The sequence below is a fragment of the Lagopus muta genome, chromosome 5, assembly GCF_023343835.1.
Source record: "Lagopus muta isolate bLagMut1 chromosome 5, bLagMut1 primary, whole genome shotgun sequence".
In the NCBI taxonomy this organism is placed as follows: domain Eukaryota; kingdom Metazoa; phylum Chordata; class Aves; order Galliformes; family Phasianidae; genus Lagopus; species Lagopus muta.
In genome coordinates, this window is record NC_064437.1 from 49,895,355 (window position 1) to 49,916,756 (window position 21,402).

The window sequence follows — 21,402 nt, forward strand, 5'->3', positions numbered from 1 at the left end:
ATGCCATTGTGTGCTTTAAGAAATTCTCTTGTTTGCTAACACTCTGCCTGGTAGCCTACTCAAATTCTGTTGTGCTTTAAAGAAGATGAAAATAGGCCTAGCTAGAGGTTTACTCTCTCGTCGGTCCTTCTTTTCTAGGTAAGAAGGGTGCCTTTAAAGTTAGCTGCTTCTTGAAGAGCTGTGATGTATTCAGAACTGTTTTATGTTCTGGTCCTGATCACTTGACATCTTAACAACTCAGAAGAAATGTACTGAAGCTTAATCACTTATCATACTGATAGATGACTTTGATAGTCATTTTCTTAACACAACTCTTGTTTAGCTCTCTGAGAATTAGATAGGCCGTTTTTGCAAAGATGGTAAGGGAAAGAGAAAGGAGAGAGAGAATTGAAGGTAATGTGAGGCCGTGTGACCTAACAGAGGCCAAATGTTGAACGTACTTTTTGTTTTAAATATTCTCGTGCGATGTCCAAGAAGATAAAGGCTGCGTAGTAGCTGGAACAACCACACAACCTGTCTGCAGACTAGCAAAAAGCGATAGCATTAAAAACCGCCCACAACCCAAACTGATGTAAGGACTACTGCCACTATTAATATGCTGTCTTCCACTTGGATAGCTCGTACACTGAACTGAAGTTGTTAACTTGTGGTAATGGGCTTTGCTGTGGTTTTTGTCTCCAAAGGGTGCAGCAGCACATACCGTTTCGGGAGAGTAAGTTGACGCACTTTCTTCAGGGATTCTTCAGTGGAAAAGGGAAGATACACATGTTAGTAAACATCAGCCAGTGTGCTTCAGCCTATGATGAAACATTCAATGTGCTGAGGTTCTCAGCTCTTGCACAAAAAGTGAGTGTGCTGTAGTCTCTCCTGGGGTTGTTGTGCTTCTTTGGGGTGTGAGGGCAGAAGCCCTTCTCTTCTGAGAATCTTATTCCTAAAAGGTATTCAGCCTAACAAGAAGCAACTTGTTACAGTGGAGAATTTCCTCCCAATATTTACTTAATTTTCCTCTCTTCCCAAAATATGATCCCACCCAGGAAAGCAAATCCAGCTAGCCCATACGTGTTGTAATTTTGACTCTTGTTCAGGTCAAGCCCTGACAATATAAATGGAGCAGCAAAGAGTTTGAAAGGCTGTGTTATGGCCGTAAGAGGCTTCAGTGGGGAAGAAGCGGAGGTTAGTCAGAATGGGTAGGAATGAGAGTCATGATATAAGGCTGAAGAAGTTAAACTGTCCGATCAGTGCTGCAGGCTTGATGGAAGTGTTTGAAGCGTTGGCAGTTTGTTGTCTGAAGCGTGATTGGTGGATGTGTGCCCTCGGATTGTAGCCGTATCTAAGGAGGTTAAGTGGGAAAGTAGAAGGAGCAGCCTATGAGGGTGATGTGGTTGTGCAAGACAAAGACCTGAAAAGATGATGTCCAGTTGCATTGAGTGCAACTGGAAACTGAAAGCAAAAGCAGAAACCTGTGGCTTAGTGAAGTGGCAGTTCTTGCACGTTGTTTGGCTAGTGATAGTCTTGAGACTAAGGGGAGGTTTGGAGTCTGCAGTAACTCCTTTCTACTTTCTTGAAAACTGGTTGAAGTAGTGACCAAACAAAGGCTATAGGCCAAGGGAGTAGTAAGCTCTGGAGAGGAAATGACAGCAGGTCCCTCTTGGAAGTTCTAGTCAAGGTTGAAGGAATACTGATGGCTTTGTTCTTTTATTTCCTGGGCAGGTTATAGTAACGGATGCATCTGTTCCTCCTCGTGATGAGTCATTTGGCCCGAACTCAGCCAGTGGGTCATCAACGCCTTGTTGCTCTAAAATGACCGTCCCAAGGAGAAGCACTGGATTTCTGTGGGACCGGACCCAAAAAGATGGAGTGGAAGATGATGACTATGAGATGGAGCAAGAACATAAGAAGTCAGGAGAAGAAACAGTGCTGAAATACGAAGAAAATAAAGTCCTGGTAGGGAAAGAAGAATATTCAGTAAGTGCCCAGACTGCTTTAAGAATTAGTGCATCCCTGAGGCTTGTAACAACATCCTTCTTTTCTTCCATCTCCCTCCTCTTCGTTCTGAGCACCCTTTCTGTCCCTAAATTCAATGTTAAGAACTAAGTGGAATTTCCGAATTACTGAATGGCCAGGGTTGGAAGGGACCTGAAGGATCATGGATCTCCAACCCCCCTGCCACATGCAGGGACACCAACCTCCCCATTCAATACCAGACTAGGCTGCCCAGGTCTCCATCCAATCTGGCCTTGAACACCTCTAGGGATGGGGCACCCATAATCTCTCTGTTCCAGCACTTCACCACTTCCTCTGTAAAGAACTTCCCCCTGACATCCAACTTAAATCGTCCCTCCCTCAACTTAAAACCCTTTGCCCTTGTCCTGCTGTTATCTGTCCTTTCAACGAGGTAATTCCCCTCCTGTCTGTGGATGAATTTGGAATGACTGTGACTTAGTGTCTTGTGTGGGGAAGCTGTGTGAAATGTGTCCAAATTGAAATAGAGCAATGAGGCATGCAGATGTGTTATTATTTTCTTGTGGTCAGTACATAGCAAGGATACAGGTGTTTTATTCTCTTTTAGGACCTTGCTTTGCTTCTTTTAAAAGTAACTTCTAGATTGGGCAAAGAGGCAGGAACAGAAGGCTTGAGAATATTTTGGTAGCATTTAATTAGTATTTTTTCTCCCACCACCCCCTTCCCCCACCCACCCCCCCAAAAAAAAGTGCATCTGCAAAGTAACAGCTGAATTCTATATAAGTTATCTGCTTTAGATTTCTTGGCAAATGACTTATCTGAGCAAGCCTGTAAGTTATTGAGCTAGGACCAAATGTGAATGCTTCTGTTTATGAATAAGTTAATAAAAGAAGTGGGAGGTCATTTTCAAATAGAGTGAAGGGAGAAAACTCAGTTCTAGCGAAACCATTGCTTGATGAAAAACTTAATAGTGCTGTTATCCTAGGCACTGCTGAGTCTTGTGGAAGACTCGAAGAACCAACTTATTGCTGAGAAGAAGGACAAGTTACTGCTGGAACTGAAAATTCGTGATGAAGTGGCCCAAGAATTTACCCGATATTTTGCTCAGCAGGAAACAGAGTTCAAGTAAGTTAGCTTTAAACGCTCTTAAAGTTATTGGTTGAAAAGGAAAGGTGAGGGTGTATTCCCGTGTTGATGAGAGTTGGATTCGATGAAAGAATAGGCTATTATTCTGCTGGACTTGCTCTTTTACTCTTACTTGGTCTCTGGTAAGAAATCAGTTTCTACCTGGACGGTGGATTGTAGGAGAAATATGGCGTAGGAAAGGCTTTGATTTGGAGGCTGAGGTGAGGAGGGTATCTTTACTGACTGCTCTCTTAGTGGCAAACAGAATTTTTCTGGCTCGAGGAGCTCAGGAAGAAGTCTTCTAGTAAACATTTGCATCTGTTGTCACCTGCTGCTGCTCTCCCTCACCTCCATCAGATCTTGGGGAGTGGGGAAATACATTTCTATGTCAGTGTAGCAGTAATATTCTGTGTATTATTCTGTGGTGCCAAAATAGAGAAACATCTTTGTTTTCAAGAAACTGCGCTAATAACGTAGCGGTTGAGATGGGTTGGCTTTTAGCTGACGTATGTTCTGTCTTTTGTTCTACAGAGAATGCCTTTCCCAGGAACGAGAACGGCTTGAAGAAAATTCTGAAAAGCACCTTGAAATTTTCAAGGAACTTGTAAGTGGTTATGCTGACAACCCAGGCGAAGAGAAACTAAAGAATCTGCCTCGCAGCGAACAAGCTGAACCCCTGGTATTTTTTCGTTCTTGCTTTTTCTTAAATATTTTCCTTTTTACTAGTTAAGTGGTATGGGCGCGTCTTAGGGAGCTAAAAGGCTGGTCACGAGGAAACGCAGGCTGTGTTGCTGTATGGTGAGCAAGATGCATCTATTCTTCATCTAGTACGAATGGTTGCTGAGCCTTTCAGAAAGCTTTGGGAATTTGACGGCTTTTCTTTGTGTTTCTGCAACAGAAAACGAAAAATTACCCTGTGTTCAAGGAAAAAGGGAATCCTAGCTTATAGGTTAAATTTGCAGGAGTTGTATCTGTGGTAATACAAGAATGGAGTGTGATAGTGGGTCGTCAAATACTATAAAATATAATAGCTGTTGCTAGATTGCCAATTCATATCTCCCACTCCCCGCGCCCCCCAGTACAACTCTCTGTTAAGTTGCACGTGAACTTGCAAGGTGGGCTTTGAAGCTGGAATTAAAAACTGTTTAGGTGGTTGACTTCACAGTGGCTATCCAAACTATCTGTAGAAGTAACAGCTATTGCGTAGGTAGCTATCCACCAACTGTAACTGACAAGAAATTGTGTTCCAGGGTGGAGAACGTAGCGCTGTGCCTGACACCTGTGCTGATCTTGAGGGCATTCTTGATTCTCTGCAGCGTGATGTTATGGATATTAAAAAGCAAGCTGTGGCAGCACATGGTTACATTGCATCCCTGGAGCATGCACAGGAAGCTATTGGTCGGCTTGAGGAGCAGCTGGAAAAAACTGGCTTTGAACTCATGAAGACCAAGGAAGAGCTGACAGAGAAAAACACCAAACTACTGAAAACTGAGGAAGAGCTGAGACAGAAGAACAAAGGTGAGCTGTGTGATGCCATGGGTAGAAGAAAGAAATAGTTCACTAATCCGAAGTAGAAATAACCAATTTGAGCTGGAAGTAGAGGAGATGTTCTACATTTGGAACCATCGCCTGTATACAATACAAAGCCTGTGTGCAATATGAAGTGATTGTTTGTTCTGTGCATGTGTTCAGGTTGAACAATTGCACGGTTCTTGGTTATTTCATGTTTTTTCCGCTTAGGCTGCAGCTAGCAGGCTGAAGCTTTCAGAAGTATGGGGTTAAATGTCTCTGTGTAGATTTTGCTGTTATATTGTAATCCCTGCTCTTCTTTACATCTTGCTGATGCAACCTTTTCATTCCAACAAATACAACTGTTGAAACACTCCTATAAGTGCAGGCCACGTGCAAATGAATTAATTTCTTCAAATCTTCTCCAGCATCAGAATGCCTGGGAACATCTGGGATTACTGAATGAACTACCTATTGGCTACTTATTAATGCCAGTTTTTCTGTGTGTTACAGACTTTGAAATGAAGGTGATTCAATTGGATGAGTCTGTTGAGCAACTGAAAGAAGCAACCGAGGTAACTTTATCAAGAAAATCCTGTGCAGGATTATTTGTTTAAAACCAAGTTGTGGTAGCTTAAAATGCTGTTCCAGTAGGCTCCAGGAGTAGCTTTCTCACCAAGTTTAGCGAAACTGAACTTGCGTTTAAAATGCTTTGTGCAATTCGGCTACTTAACACTGCATTAGAAGCTGATGACTGAACTATTTTTTTGTTTTTATTTCCAAGAGAATGAATGTGCAAAACGAAAGGATTCAAGTGCTAACAGACATCGTGGTGCAGAAAGATGCCATTATTACAAAGCTACAAGACTTGAGATCTCATTTAGAAGAAAAAGTGAAGGACTATGTGAGTTTTGCCCATCTCACTATCTTTACACCGAAACAACCCATCCCAAACCCTATGCTTGTAATGCATTCACTTCTGTAAAAGTGATTTTCTGTATGAAGCTGGTACTGTTTGAAACTGTAAACAATTCAGGTTAATCTGAAGATAGTTGTTGTTAACACAAGCAACAAAAATATCAGTGTGTTCCACCAACTGCTACCTCACGCTCCTACATCAAAGGAAGAGCAGCAGTAGGAGTATATTGAGCGGAGTTTGAAGTATGAGTGGATGGCCAGGATACCTCTACATTCTATGCAGTTAATAGAACTCTCCTGACTAATGTACTGCAAGCTACTGAGTATGTGAAGAGTAGCTTGGCTAGAAGTGTGTGTGCATACCACTTCTGGTGGCTTTTCTTCATTTTCTACCTTGATGTGTGGTAGCCTGAAGTAGCTCTGAAAGCATTTATAGTTAATTCTGTCACTCTGGTAAACTCCTCTTGATTGTGTGCAAGTCTTTTGCTTTGTAACCTGCTAGGCTCTTGCTCTCCCTTGTATACTGCACCGAGTATTGTGCTCGTCCTTATCTGAAGGTGTACCTGTTCTTGCTGTTGCTGGGATTTGTAACTGACATCTTTAGGGTCACGGGATAAACGTTGCAGCTGTGTAGTTTTGTGAAAATGTTTGCCTACAGAAGATTACTGTGCGTTAAGTGGTCCTTTTGTTCAGCTTCAATGTAACTGGTCTTATATCAATACAGGAAAAGACTATAACTACTTTTAAAACAAAGCTGGCAAATGAGAACTCTAATAAAGCTAGTGAAAGCAGCCGATTCAAGGGACGTGAGGAAAGTGAGTTGGAAGTGGGCAGAAAGCGCTGTTTTGAAGATAAGCCTCCTGTGGAAGAGCCACCTCCAAAGAAAGGTACAGTTTCTTCCATCGCTGAACCAGGGGTCTTCCAAAAAACCAAATTGATTCCTATTCTGGAATGGAAGCAAAAGGTTGTGAAGCGCAACCTTATGGTATGAGGAGAAAATCCCGTGTTATTCTGTCAATAGAAGTAACTGTAATGTAAATATCCCTTTTGCAGAAGGTCCTATGCTGTTCATTTTTGAATGCTTAAAATAAAAGCTTTTTGCACTATTTATTTCCTTTTTGCTGCTTTTTCCTCATCCACAGCTTAGCTGTAGTCCCTTCCTTTCTTGCCTTTCCCTTGCGAAATATGTGCAAGAGAGGAAAGCAATGCCTTGTTTGTATGAGAATGCTTCTCTTGGATGATTTCCCTCTGCCATCTTTAGGATCCAGTATTCATGCCAAATAATGTGACCACTGAATGGTATCACGTATATTTGTATTACCAGAGACAGAGGAAGAGAAATACAGCTGATGTGGACTTTGTCGTACTTCAAATTGTAGTAGGCTTGTTATAATCATATGACTGAAGCTCTCATTTAAAAAGTTAATGGTAGTACTCTTCCAGCTAGGAATTAAAATGGATAACTGATACTCACAAGGTCAGCCTTGAGTTTTCTGTGAAGAAATACTGACTATTCAATCATGTTGAATGTTGGTTTTTTTTAATTTGTATTATAAGTGTCCAATTACTGTTTAATATATTTTCTTTCACTATATTAAATATACACAATGTAACAATGAGCACAGGTGTGTTGTGCTGATTCTCTTATAGAATTTAGTTATCCTAGTAGCGTGAGCAAAATTTCATTAGAGACGATAGGTTATCTTGGATTGAAGTTCAGGGTATTTACACCATTCACTGAGCTTTAGGTCCTGTTTCCCATGTTTTGGGATCATGCTTTTTCCTTACTTGGTGCATAAGGAGCTTCTAGACTAAACATCACATACCTTCTTGCAGTCTTACTTCTCTTGCTTTAGTGTTTGCTTGTACATTTCAGCACAAAGCATTTAGATTACTTCCAAGTCTTCCAATGGAGGATTTTACTCGCCTTTGCTAGAGGTGCTAGGAGCAATTAAAACCCAAAACCTGGTTTGGGATTGAAGATGCCACTGCTGTTGCTTCAGAACGACTTCTAAATCACTTGGGGGCCATCTATGGAACTTGTTGGATCAGTTAAGAGTACGTTTCCAGGCAATCCACGTGTATCTGTGTGTAATGCTGGCTGTGTGTGGATGCTACAAAGTTTTTTCACAGTGCTTTTCTGTGGTTGTAGTAATAACAGGACTCTACAAAATTTCTGTGGAATATATTGTGCTGTCACAATCCCTAGTCATTTAAGTCTTGACTTATTTTTTTCAATGCTGAAGCAAAGTATGCATATTACTTAATGGACGTAGCTGGATTCTAAAGCAAGGAAGAAGTACAGCAGGAGTCACTTCTGATAGGAAGAAAATGCATGTAATTTTAGTTAGTGCTCACTAGTTCAGGAAAAACCAGCCCCGAGCTAATGCAATGTTTATGGAAACTTGAGTCTGCAAATGTGTACCTTTCTCTGAGCAAGCTTTCTATGCAAAATAGTAGGTGTGGACAGAAGTAGGAATCCTCATAAGTTGTTTAGAGACCAACTGAAAAAAAGGAGGCAGCAGATACCCACACTGAAGTGATCAACTTTTCCCGGATTTTACCTTTTTAAAGTAAGAGCACCATGAGCTTAAATGAAACTTCTCAGAGAACTGTCTAATACCTCTTAGATATATCTGTGTCATAGGGATTGCTGAAGCAGGGAAGGTGGAAGCAATATAGCTGAATTATCTATTTCATTCCCATGTTTCTTAAAACTAACCACATGTTCTACTAGTGTGCAGTGGAAGGTTGGAGTAGTGCCACGGTAAAAGTGTTCTTGCGGACTGAAAGCTTTTTGCTGCAAACTATGTCTAGAAGTCTGAGGCACGTGATTACGAGTTCAGAGGGCTTTAACTCCATTGGTACTTTCAAATACCATGAGATGTGAGGGTATGGCTTTCATGTTAAGACAGTTTTTCATTTAGTAGTTGATACTTGGTATTGTGAACTACTACCGAATATTGATTTTCATCAACGTGAGCTGCATTCCTTTTCTTTGTGTGGTGTTTTTTTTCCAGTTGTTGTGAAGGAGAGAAAGAAAAAGAGCAGTCTAGAGCAAAAGAGAATGGAATACATGAAGCAGAAGTGCTCTGCATACCATATGGAAGTACTAGCACTGAGGGAAAGATCTGAAACCTCGGAACGTCACTTAGCTGTGCTTGAAGAGCATTGCAGGAGAGAAGAAAATAAAAAAGAAGGTCTCAGTAAGCAGGTCACAAGCCTGCGTATTAAGCTCTCTTTTTCTGAAGAAACAGCTGCTGACCTCTGTGAACAACTTCGGCAGTGTCAAGCTGAGTATCGGGAAATTGCTTCTGAGCTGGATGAACAGAGATCTGTAAATATGGGGCTGGAAGAAAAAAATGTTCAACTAAATAACATCATAGAAGTTGCCAAACAAAACATAATTGATAAAGTGTCACAAGTAAAAGCAGTGCAGACCAAATTAGGTGACTTATACAGACGTCACTTAGAGTCCTACGCTATCGATACTGACTTAGTCAATGTAGAGGATTCCTCAGGCTCTGAGGAAGATGAACCAGAGAGATCTCAAATTAGTTCTGCATGCCTTCAGTCACAGGCTTCTTCTATGTCAGATCTTGCACAGGACCGCTCCTTTTACCACAGTCTTGAAAGGATTTGGGAAGCATGCAAAAGTATTATTGATGTTTCCTCACAAAAAAGTCAGCGGATCGAAGCACTGCTTCAAGATGTTGAAAGCCTAAGGAAGGGACTGAAAGATGCTGAGAATTGTAATAATCGACTTGAAATGAAGCTAAGCGAGGTTACAAATCCAGGTAGTCAGAAAGAAGATCTTATGAATCAGTTACAAGAGCAAATAGAAAAGAAAACCTGGGACTTTGAAAAAAAGGCTGCGGAAGATCACAGAGTAATTGCACATTTTGAGGAGGAAGTTGCCAACTGTGAGGTAAAAATAAGAGAGCTTGAATGTCTCCTGGAAGCTTTCAGAGCAAAGGAAGGCAGCGTGACAAAACTCGAAGAGTTACTTAAGGAAAAGGAATCCGTTATTGTAAATCTAGAAACAGTTATGGCAGCTCTGCAGGAGAAGTCTGCTAATGAAGACGCAAAGGTTGAAGAGCTAAATAATGAAAAAGCAAATCTGATGGAAGAAGTTGTGCAGCTGAAAAACAGCTTGGAGCGGATGAAACACTCTCTTTGGGAAAAGGAAAAGAGTGAAAAGGAGAAAATGCAAACTATAGAATCGTAAGTAACTCCTGAGATAACTTACAGCCCTTTGAGAACGAGCTAGAGTTAAAACTCGTTCTTGTGAACATCCCTTTGACTTAATGCTTTTGCATGTTTATCAGTAGCCAAGCAACTACTTTAGGATGCTTTGGTATGCTACTTGAGTTCAAAGGGAAACCAGGAGCGTGCAAGGAAGCAAAGAATAACTTGGGGATTTCTGGTGGTTTTGTTGTACATCCCTCAGAACAGAATCTGAAGTATTTGTAGCTTCAGAATCTGATTATGAGAGGCAAGCTGAAATTTGAAAGTAATTGTTTAAATCTTGCCACTGGTCTAGATAGATCTAAGATTCTATTTACAAGTAGAAACCAGCAGGCAGGGCCTGAATTAAGCCACAAATGCTGTTTCCATGAGATGCGTACAGTAATGTTCTTTGTCTCTTTATTTTTAACATAAGGCTTAAAAAGGCTGTTGCTGAGAGCTCTGTCCTTGTGCGGAATTTGAAAAAAGATTTGCAGAGGAAAGAAGAAGAGTATGCAGACTTAAAAGGCAAACTTTCCGATGCCAAGAAACAAATTCTGCAAATACAAAGCGAGGTTTGTAGTCAAGTTTCTTCTAGAAGATTGTGCTTGGCTTTCTGTTGTTAGAACTTGTTTGCTCAAACCTTACCTACGAAGCTTAAAAATGTGTCACGCTGGTGGGGCAAGCAGCAACGCTTAGTGAATGTTGCCATTGAAGCTGTAGAGGAGACCAGAAGTCAAGACATGGTTTCATAAAGATAACGAACAGAGGAAAGTAAACTTTGTTGGTCGTCTTGAATAATGTTTGTGAAAAGAATGGCTAATCGGCTTCTGGAGGGGGACTTGTGGTGATCTCTGTAGTAACAGTAGCCTTGCCTCTGGTATTTGTGTCAACTCCAAAACCTCAAACCTGACTCTTGTGGAAAGTGCTGATAACTGGGAAGAAAAATGGTATTTACCTGACGAGAAATAGACTGATTTCTAGAGGCTCTTTAATACAAGACATACATATTTTTTTCTTTATTCTGATCTTCAGTGATGTTACTGGTTAAGATTTAGTTATTAAGCAGGAAGATATCTCGCAACCTATTTTACTGGATTTTTTTTTATATTTTAATGAATGATGCAAGTTTTCCAAGCAACAGGAAAAAGTTTACAGAAATTGGGGTAAAATGAAAGTAGCCAACTGAAATTAGTGATAGACCATGAAAGGTGTTCAAATAATTTGTCATTGCAGAGCGCTGGCAGATTGCTTTAAATACAATAAGCTGCATAGTAAATACATGTTTAATAGCTGTATATAACCTGATTCTGATGAGTGACATCTCTGTAAGTCAGTTGAAATGTCTTGCCTCAAACCCTTCTTATCAGCTTGAATGCTTATTTATACTTTATGAAAAAATGACTGATTGTAGGCTGTCTTAAAAATTCTGCTTGTTTCTACTGTGTATGCTTTTCTCTCAATGTGAAATATAGGAGCTGTTGAATAACGAGAAGTTGGAAGAAGTCTCCAGTCAATATAAGAAAATATGTGAAGGTTAGCCATTATTTTTCCCTCTCTCTATGTCTCTGTGTAATATCCATGTCAATGTTGTCACATTGCTGATGGCTTTGGTGAGTCTTAAACTCTTATGTTTTTAAAATGATAGATTTGCAGTGCTTTTTAAAAAGTCTGCTGCTCATGTGCTGTTTTAGTTGACCTTCTGAAGTAAACTCAACCTCTGAAATGTCAAGTTCTGCAATAACAGATTCTGTAGGCTGTAGGATGATCTTAGAGCAGTTGAACTACAGTCATTTTCTCATGTAATAAACTCCATATTCTGATTGTCCCTAGCACTAGAATTCTCACCTAAAACAAGTTGGTGAGAGTCACTTAAGAACTCTGTATGTATCTGTATGTGAATATTTCAATAGAGATGCTCTATTTCTTTTGGTCATGGGGGAACCTCGACTTGAAAACTCCTTGGGAGAGAATAACAGGAACTAATAGGGAGTTCATCTGTAAATTTTCAAACCTCCAGATCTGTGTGCAAAAGAAAAAATAATTGGACTTATGAGGATGACATTAGAAGAACAAGAAGAGACTCAGCTTGAACACGGCCAAGCGCTTGAAGCTCAATTAGAAGAGAAGGAAAGATTAGCTTCAGGTAATCTTTCAGTGGAAAGGGAGCAGTGATGCATAAGTGCTTTAGATGTATTGTGATAGCCACTTCCATTTTCATTTGGCTTGGGCATTTATGTTCCATAGTAAACAACAAATTTCTGGTTGTTAAAAGCTTCTGTTATTTCTCTGTTCTACAGCAGGCAAAACCTAAGTGGCTTTAGTAAAAAGTCATTAATGTGGTGTTTCAAATACACATTTGAAACCATAAGGTGTCTAACCTCTTTCTGTGTATTGAGTAGAACTGGAGATGTGGAAGCATAGATGCAGAGAACTGCAGAACCAGAGCAATAGTGACCAGCAGCAAAAGGACAGGGAAAGGGAAGAGGCAAACGTGAATGAAAACCATACAGAATTAATAAAGCTGCAAAAAGAGCTGAAGGTAACTTCACTTTAAAGTTGTAACTTCAACTTAGGAGACTACTTATAACATGATAAAGTAAACTGTTACATTGATGAAGAAAACTTCCTGTACAACCTGCAGTGCAGTGTGCAATAAGGACGAGGTACAGCTAGGAATATTAACTCAAAGCAAATTATAACTTAACATACATTTGTCCAACCTTTTTTCTATTAGTTGCTTGGGCAATTTGTATAAGCTATCCAAATCAGCACCTAACTTTATCGCCAGGAAGCCTTTTTTTGTTGTGCTGAGGGTCTAATTTTAATTGGCCTTGGTTAAAAGAATTTTTTTTTTCAAGTAGTTTCTCAGATGCTCTATGCTATATGTGAGTGTGTCTGACAGTAAGGTTGATTGCGATAGAAAAGGAGATAAAGTTGTTGTGGATTGGAGTAACGTTCTTGAGTACACATGGACTATTCCTTCAGCGTAAATTGTGTTACGTTTCTTTCTTTCAACCCCAAAGGAGGTGCAAGTTTTCTACATCTCCTGCAAGGCAGCATAAAATATTAGACACTTTTAAGTTAAAATAGTTTTTCATGCAGTGACTTTTGGTGTAAGTTCTATAATGCTTGTGAGAAAATTCATATAGAGAAAAAGTTCTGTGGAGTCCCTTTGGTCTGATGAAGAAATACTGAAAATTATTTTTTTTAAATGGAAAAGAACTGATGAGTATGCAATACATGCACTGGGAACATTCTGTAGTAAAAACTGCTAATGTTTCTGTGATCTTGTAGAAACAAGTCTATTTAATGACGTCCTGGCTTTTAAGACTTTTATTCCTTAATCACTTCGTTTTTCATTTCTGATTCCTTTGAAATAGACAAGTGAGGCCAAGTATCAAACTGATAGAAAGAAGTGGCTGGAGGAAAAAGAAGGACTCCTGAATCAGGTAAAAGAAGCTGAGAATCTTCGCAACAGAGAAATGAAGAAGTTTGCTGAGGACCGACAACGGCACGGAAAGCAACAAGCAGAAATTGTAAGTGACGAGGTCTTGGCAGAGTCATCCAGAAGACTCTATGAGTTGTGCTTTTTTGAGAATGTTTGGATATCTCCTTCTGTGGGATGGGAGCTGTGCTCATAACAAAACTTCCCCTACAACTGCTGATAATTCTCACAGTACAGAGGTCTTCGTGAACAAATAAAAACTCTTTTTATTCTTGTATCTTGAGAGAAAGGCTGAAGCACAAGAGTAGAAGAAAAGAAAAGAAAAGAATTCAATACCTATTGTAATACATCTTCCCAGGCAATTAGGTGACTACTGCACTTGTAGCAGTGACCATACAAAACCATGAAATGTTATTGTTCTTGATTAGCTTACTGCCTTAGCCTGCAATTCTGAAATGGTTGCTACTAAGGAACTGCAGTGCTGCTTGTGTGTGTTAGCTCCTTTTGCCAATCCTGCAACTCAGCAATTTTTACGGTGTTTATTAGGATAATGAAACTGTGATAGAAGAGGTAAGAAAAGAACTGGCTGACAAAGATGACTTCATAAAGGAATTAAAACAACGCATTAACCACAATTGTCCCCAGGCTTTATAACATCTGACTTGGTCTCTTTTGGAGGTAGAGTACTGAATGAGGCTGTTGGAGAGACCCAATAGGGTGAATCTGAAGGTTACACGATGAATGGATGTTACTGCCTTCACAGACTTGTGCTGTGTTTCAACTTACTTGTTCATGTGGTGTCTGAGCTTGAGATTCTACACTGGAACTTTAGAAAACTCAAAGTATTTTGGAGGTGTGCTGCACAGCTTGATCTTTACTGATTTTAAATGTTTACAGGCTGTGAAAAAAGAAAGCAAAACTGAAAACGGAGATGAAGAAAGTATTCCAGGAAGACGTGAAGCTAAAGGGAATTATTCATCAACTCGACGTCCTAGCAGTGTCACTTCATTAAATGAATCTGAGGTTAGTATGCAACTTCAAATCTGAAAATGTTGTAGTTGTACTGATCTTGATAAGGAATGAGTAGGAAAAGGTCTCGAGTTCTCTACACAATTCTCAAGCTTTGTTTATCCCTTTCAAGGTGATCAGATCATCTGTTTTCATAGCCTTTGGTAGGAATAAAAGCTGTTGAAACCATTGTGTGATGAATTCCTCTTATTTGCTGTTGAAAACTTTCCTCTCGTTGATGCTTATGACGTGGCTCATGATTAAATGAGTCACCCGGAAAACAATTTACAGAGCCACTGAAATGGGCACAGCAAATTGAACTTGTTTTCTTCCCCTGCAGGATTTCTAACTGTGCTAGCTTTCGTAAAGTAGCAGTTCTATGCATTTATGGCAGTAGTAGCAGCCATCTGCCATTTCCTGATGTCCCCAGCAGCCCGTCTTCCATGTTCTGTTCAACATCTGAACTTGCTTTTGATATGCTAGCTACTAGCTGAATTCCTGCCATAGGGAAGGAGGAGTCCAGGTGATCACAGCTCTGACTCTGTTGTTCCTGCCGAGAAAAACAGGGTTGGGTGGATCTCTGCAACTCTAGTGTAGAAGAGGAAGGGCAAACTGCCTAAAACTAAGCTGGACGATAATAAGGCACTTGAGTCAAAAGCTTCTGTTCCTGCCCAGTTCTGCAGCAGCAGAGTTGAGATGAAGAAAATCATGTCAGTTAATTGTAGAAAGAGAATGGTTGTCTGTGCCCTTGAGAAAAATGACCTGTGAAGCATCAGGCTCAATGTAACATGGAAAACTTTTTCTGTTACCTTAGATTGGAAACAATAATTTTAATTGTAACAGGTTCTGGGAAAGAAGGGCTAAACTCTGCTGTAACTGAAATAGACTTCTTCTTCGGTTAGAAGTGTTCTGTAAGCTAACAGCTGGGATACTGCGTGTTTGCATATCCTTTTCCAGATGCATGATAGTTTTTTAACCTCATGGCTTCCCTAACACTTGCACTTAAAATTTCTCTGTGCTATCAGGAGCATTTGGAAACTGACCTCCACTCTTCTGAAGCATCCACGGAAAATGGAAAAACTAGTAGGTTCCCAAAACCAGAGGTGGAAATCCAACTGTCACCTCTGCAACCTGATAAGATGGAGATAAAGCAGCGCGACAGCATGTTACATGCAAGGGTGAAAATGCCTAGGACAAGAAAGAAGAGAAAAAGTGATGACATGGATGAGGTATGACCTACACCAAGCAGAAAATGAAATATCTGATGCCTTTCTACCATTCCTCGTTTAAGCTTTAAAAAATGCTATTTCTATCTCAGGAAAGTGGTTGAAGCATTTAATTGATGAACCTTGGTGTGGAGAGTCCAAGCTTTAATGAAACTAAACTAATAGCCAAGCTGGGTGATAATGATTTAAGAGAAGGGAAAGAATTTATCTCAACTCCCTTGTGGATTTTCTTTGAAAATCCGTAGACATCAGTCAGCTTTTTAGACTTCTTATACATTTGCTTTCTATTTTGTGTGAAATATCTGAGTGTTTCCTCTGAAAAGGAGAAAAAAGTCCGCTCCGTATGGGGATGGCATCGCATCACAGGATGTCTAATACTGATATCTTAATAATGCTACCAACCCGTTTGTGCACTTGAATGTTTATTTAGTATTTGATTCACATTGGAATTGTTACTACTTGCAAATACCTCCCTATTACTGAATGCAATAGCATTGAAAGTGTTTGCTTTTGTGATCTACCTAATGAAAAGTGAATCTTTCTAAACGATTTGTGGCTAAAACTTGTCTTATTTTCCCAGGATTTTGTGATAAGTGAGAACTCGAAAAATGCAAAGTCTGCCATGGCTTGTAATTCACCCTCTACAAGCGACAAGAAAATGGTTGGTTTTTGTTCTAGTTTGGAAGCTAGTTTGGGACTTTCTGTCATAGTGTGGCCATTTGAAGGGAGTAAACATTCTTATGCAGCAGTGTCTTATCCTTATTTGTGTAGCTGAATGGGAATCTTAAACTCTTATGACCTCCTCCTATTAAATCCCATAAGCTTACCATAGAGCAAGTTGGTCTGTCCCAAGAGTGTATAATGGCTGGGCTGTAGTGTGGAATGATTTGGTGGAAAGCATATCGCAGACTGAATAGCTGGGAGGAGAAGTCTGAGCGTATTATCATGGGCTTTTGTAAGTGAAGCCCTTGTACTAAGCTGAGATTCATGTGATTTGTATGCATGGGAATGATTAAAAAGAGATGTTTTAATGTCTTAGGAGTATCCTTGGCATGGTAAGAGTGTGAAGAGTAGGTTTTTCCCAATCTGTTGTCTTCTGTTTTGTATGTTTGTTTATTTTTTTATAATTAGAACAGCTTATGTAAGAAACATCTCCACAGCTTGGGATTTACTATTAAAGAAACTACTGCTTCTTTAACAAATGTTAAGAAACTTATGCCTTGGAATTGCTGAGACTTTGACAACTCCCTAAAGGGTATAAAATTGTCTACGTTACTTGCAGTTGTAATATCATTAGCATAATAAACACAGGTGTCAGTAGCAAAGCTCAAAATGTCGGCTTAAGATAACACTGACCTAAAATAAAGCTTAAACACTGCTCTTATTTCTTGTTCACGTGTCTGTTAAACAGAAATCCAGAAAAGAGTACTTCCTTAGAAAGCGAGTATGTACTTCCGGTAGAAGATTGACTAGCAGGAGTGATGGAACTCTACAAAAAGTTGGAGATTTTCTTCAAAGTACTCCTTCTATTATTCACTCTAAAGGTTGGTGTAGAATAAGTAAGATTTATTCCACCTTCTGTAGGCACTGCAGAATGGCTTGTTTCTGCTGTAGGCTATGAACGTATATATTCTTAGAGAACTTGTCTGCCATGGTAAGTTGCTCTTCAACTTATGAAATAAATGCATTTATTCATCTCTTCCGAGATTCACCACTACTTGAATGAAAATCTGCAAGTATGCAGAGGAAGCTGACTCCACCTTGTGCTTCTGTCAGCACAAAAGTGAGGCCTGTTGTTTAGCTCCTGCCAAAGTTCCTGAATATTTTAATTTAAACTTGATGTATCACTTATAAACCAAGTTTATAATGAAGCTTTTGGCATTTGTTGATATAAAGACTCACAAAATCCCTAAGTTGGTTAGTTTATGAATCAAAACAAATTCCTTCTAGCCAAGAAGCTGATGGCAGCAGTAAGCTCCCCAAAATCTCCTGAACCAGAAAGTCTTGGAAAGGAGGGGATGAAGCCAAAAAGATCCAAAAGGAAGCTGTATTCAACTGACATTTCCTGCCCTCTAGACATACCTGCTTCTTGGGTGAGCGATTGTACATTACTGTTCTGTCCAATGTAATGCATTTCTGTAGTCTTGTCTCAACATAAACTACTCAGGAGTCCAACAAACTTGAAGATTTCACCTATTTGCAGGAGGAGGTTGAAAGTGCTGAGCTATTTCTTTGTTTGACCTAGTCATTCTTGTTGGTCTTCCTGCAGTTTTATTTTATTTTCTCTTTGAAGATCTCTGTATTTGGCTGCTGGCTTACAGCAGCCTATGTAGGGAATGTAGCAATCATGGAGACGTCTTCCAATTTGGAATCATAGACACTTACAGTGTGTTGGGTTGGGATTATTCTACTACAGCTCTGCTTTTCTAAAGCACAACTTAAACAGCTCTTTAGGTATGCTGAAACTGCGTTGTCCTGCCTAAGCCACCTTGTCAAGGATCTGAAGTGCCAGGACTTGATGCACCATTTCAGAAAGCAATTTTGTGACTCTGCCAGCAGCTATGGTGCTGAGAGTTCTTGCTCTGTTGGAGCCGCATCCTCTAATTATGTTAGAGTCCTTTTTCTGTTCAATATAGTGTTCATTTGCCCACACTGTAACATCCCACTGAATTTTCTGTTGATTTGATGGATGGGGGGGGGCAGAAACCAAAATGGTTTTTGTTAGAGCATGAAGGAAATGAGACAATTTTTTCTCTCACTGTACTTCTGAGAGCATGGAACTGAACAGAGAAGGGAATTGCTGGGCAAGTCATAGCTACAGGGATTTAGGCTAGAAATGTTTTCTGAACACCCCATGTTTCACAAAACGTGCATTAGAATGCTCATTCGAAAATAAGCATTTTAATGTGAATGCTGCCTTCAGGTTTTCTTTGGGTGTGGGTATTTTTTAAAATAAACAGCATTTTGTACATTTGTCTTATTTGTTCCTTCTGATTAAGCTGCATCAAAACAATCTCTGTATCCTATAGATTTCTGTATCCTGTAGAATTCTGATTAAAAGATAATAAGCAAATGCCATTCTGAAAACCATTTAGGGGAAGAAGTATGTTTGCATGGGTCATTGTCAGTCTTGTGTAAAAAGATGAGTAACTTTTGAAATATTTTCTTCAGGTTTCTGTGGAACAGAACAAGAAGGAAAGCGACCATGTAATCATCAAGTGACGACTACATCCAAAAAACGCTAAATAACCTTGAAGAAGCATGTTTGTTCCACTTAGTCAGGACTTAGTTCTATTGTATTGTTATTGTTATAACTGGTTGTTATTGAACGTTAACAGTTGCTTAGTTGTGCTCTTAGGTTTGTATATAGTCTTTCTGATGTTTCAAACTGACTCTTGAAGTTGAAATAAATACCAGTTTTCTTGAATTATGTGTTTGGCTTTTTTTTTGTTTGTTTGTTAGGGTTCTTCTTTTTTTCTTTTTTTTTCTTTTGCTTCTTTTGTTTTTTGTTTGTTTTGCCTCCCCTGTATAGGAATGGTGTCTTTAGAAGTCTTTGTTATTTACCCATTGTGCAGTAGTAATAACATACTTGTTCAGGATGGCCTGAATTGCTTTTCTCAGGTGACTGGTGTACTTAGCAGAACTTTGCGGGAGAGGAATGGGATCAGCGCATGATAATGCTTGATTTTTGAATCTTTTTAAAGAATTTTCTTTGGAGAGAAGATAGTGCCAGTTCCTCAATGTGGAAGACAGGCTTTCTCACCTCTTCATTCAAATACAACAGAGAATAAGCTTCCCGTCTCTCAAATTTGGCTTTCCTTCCTAAGTAGAGATGAATGCATCTGTCGTGAAATCTTGTTTAATGTTTTCATAGGTAGTTTTACGCTTTGAGGTCCTTTGTCCTTCTGTCCGGATCTTCTGTTTTCTCCCACCTGTGCTTTGGTTATCTGTCTAGACTGACCTTTTTCAGGGCTAGAGTTGAGCTCTTTCAGGACTTGAGAAGAGTGCAACGCTGATGACTCTTAGCTAGGTGGTAGGTGAGCGTTTCTGCCTTTTATGCAAGTGTCATAGCTGGAGGCATAATAAATAACAAAGTGAAAGTCATGGCACAGTCTTAAACAGTGGGCCGTACTTAGCGTATTGCTTCTTTGCCTTTCTCAGAGTTCTGTCTGCTTTGTTCCACGCTCAGCACAAGTTCAACCAGCTGCTCATCTTGCCCCCCATCTTGTTCTTCTGTACAGTTCAAGTTAATTTTAGAGCCCATCAGTACATGCCTGTTGAGCAGGACTGTTCCTCCCGTTGCGCAACCTTGCTCTTGCCTGCAGAGAGATTCACGGTCCATCACGCTGCTTTGAATGACGGCTTGATTGCTTGTCATTAAATCACCAAATAAGCTTTGAAACCAAGAAAAATCTACAAGGTAAGTGCAGGATAGGAAGCACGTTGAATTCCTTGTGGTATGATTTCTTTGTTGATTTGATTGTTCTTTTCCCCACCAAATGTAAAATGTCGTAGTTTCCAATATTTTCTTCCAGCTCTTGCGGGTAAAAATGTTGCACGTGGAACAGCTGTGACAGTGGGTTTTCCTTGTTGGGTTTTTGCTCCTTTCCATGAAAGGAGAACCGAATATTTTGGGGAGTCTTCTTTGTGATAGGACAGCTTTAAGTAGGCATGCTAATACCTGAGTTTCTTGGGGCTCGACTTGTGCTGTGACTGAAGAAAAGTCGAGCTATGAACAAGAAGTGCGTATGTGGGTGAGCACGTGCGTCTGCATGCGTGTAGGCCAGCCGGCGCGGCGCCCGCACGATGGCGCTGCGGCCCTTCTGATCCCGAGTCAGCAGCCCTCCCTCTGCCAGCGGCGGGGAGCAGAAGTGCTTTGCTCCTTTCCGACGCGCCCGCGTCTCGGCGCGCTTAGCCGAGCTTCGTGGAGCTATGCTGCTGCTAGTGGAGCTCCTTCAGCTCCTGCATTTCCCTGTCGCCTGTAGGGAGCGTCTGTACTGCAGCGCATTCCATGTCTCTCCCCTCTGTCACTTCTGGAGTTACCTTTTGCACACTCGCCCTGCTGAAGAGATGTACTGCCTATACAGCGTTGTTTCAGAACGGTGCCCAGCGCTTCATGGGCTTCTGTGCCATTTCCTGTACCTGGAAAGGATTGAAAATTACATTGCAACTCATCTGAACCGCCTGGGGGCAAAGGTTGGGCTGCCCTCTGCACGCTGGCACCCAGTGCCTGCATTGCTTGAAGGTTTTCCAGTTTTCTCATGAACATCTAGTGTTGTTCCTCAGTACATCTGTACCAGTCGCTAAGGCATCCTCTTGAAAGCTCTCTGAAGAGTGGAATTATTACCAAAAAGTGTATATTTGCCGAATATTTACTTTACTTCTTTTTAGTCTTTAATACTTCTGTTTAAATTACTTTACTACTTTTTAATCTTTACTTCCGTCTTCAGTGGAAAGGCTCTCCCTCAGGTTTCCCATACCCTGGAGGTTAGTGAGAGGGTCTGGGGAATGGGAGACTTCCCTTAGTCAGGGAAGAGGTGATCCGTAAGTGCCTAGGCAGTACTAAGGTCCACAAGTCCATGGGACCTGATGGGGTGCATCCACGTGTGCTGAGGGAGCTGGCAGAGGTCATTGCCGAACCTCCCTCCATCATCTTTGAGGGGTCTTGGATAATGAGGGAGGTCATGAAGACTGAAGGATAGCCAGTGTCACTCCAGTCTTCAAAAAGGGCAAGAAGGAAGACCTGGGTAATTATAGGCCTGTCAGCCTCCCCTCTGTCCCTGGAAAGGTGATGGTACAGCTTGTGCTGGATGCCATCTCCAGACAACTGGGAGAAAAGGAGGTTATCAGGAGTAGTCAGCATGGGTTCACCAAGGGGAGGTCTTACTCAACCAACCTGATGGCCTTCTATGATGTTGTGACATGCTGGGTGGATGGGGGGAGAGCGTAGATGTAGTCTACCTTGATTTTAGAATGGCA

At 40.5% G+C, this 21,402-nt stretch overlaps 1 protein-coding gene across 1 annotated transcript in view; it reads left to right on the forward strand.

Annotated features, from left to right (window-relative positions):
- The window catches only part of LOC125694254 (kinesin-like protein KIF20B), a 92,850-nt gene that overhangs the window by 39,769 nt on the left and 31,679 nt on the right, over positions 1 to 21,402 (forward strand). Inside the window, exon 25 of the mRNA XM_048947207.1 lies at positions 13,125 to 13,280. Coding sequence (XP_048803164.1) covers positions 13,125 to 13,280 — 156 coding nt within the window. The remainder of the gene's footprint in view (positions 1 to 13,124; positions 13,281 to 21,402) is intronic.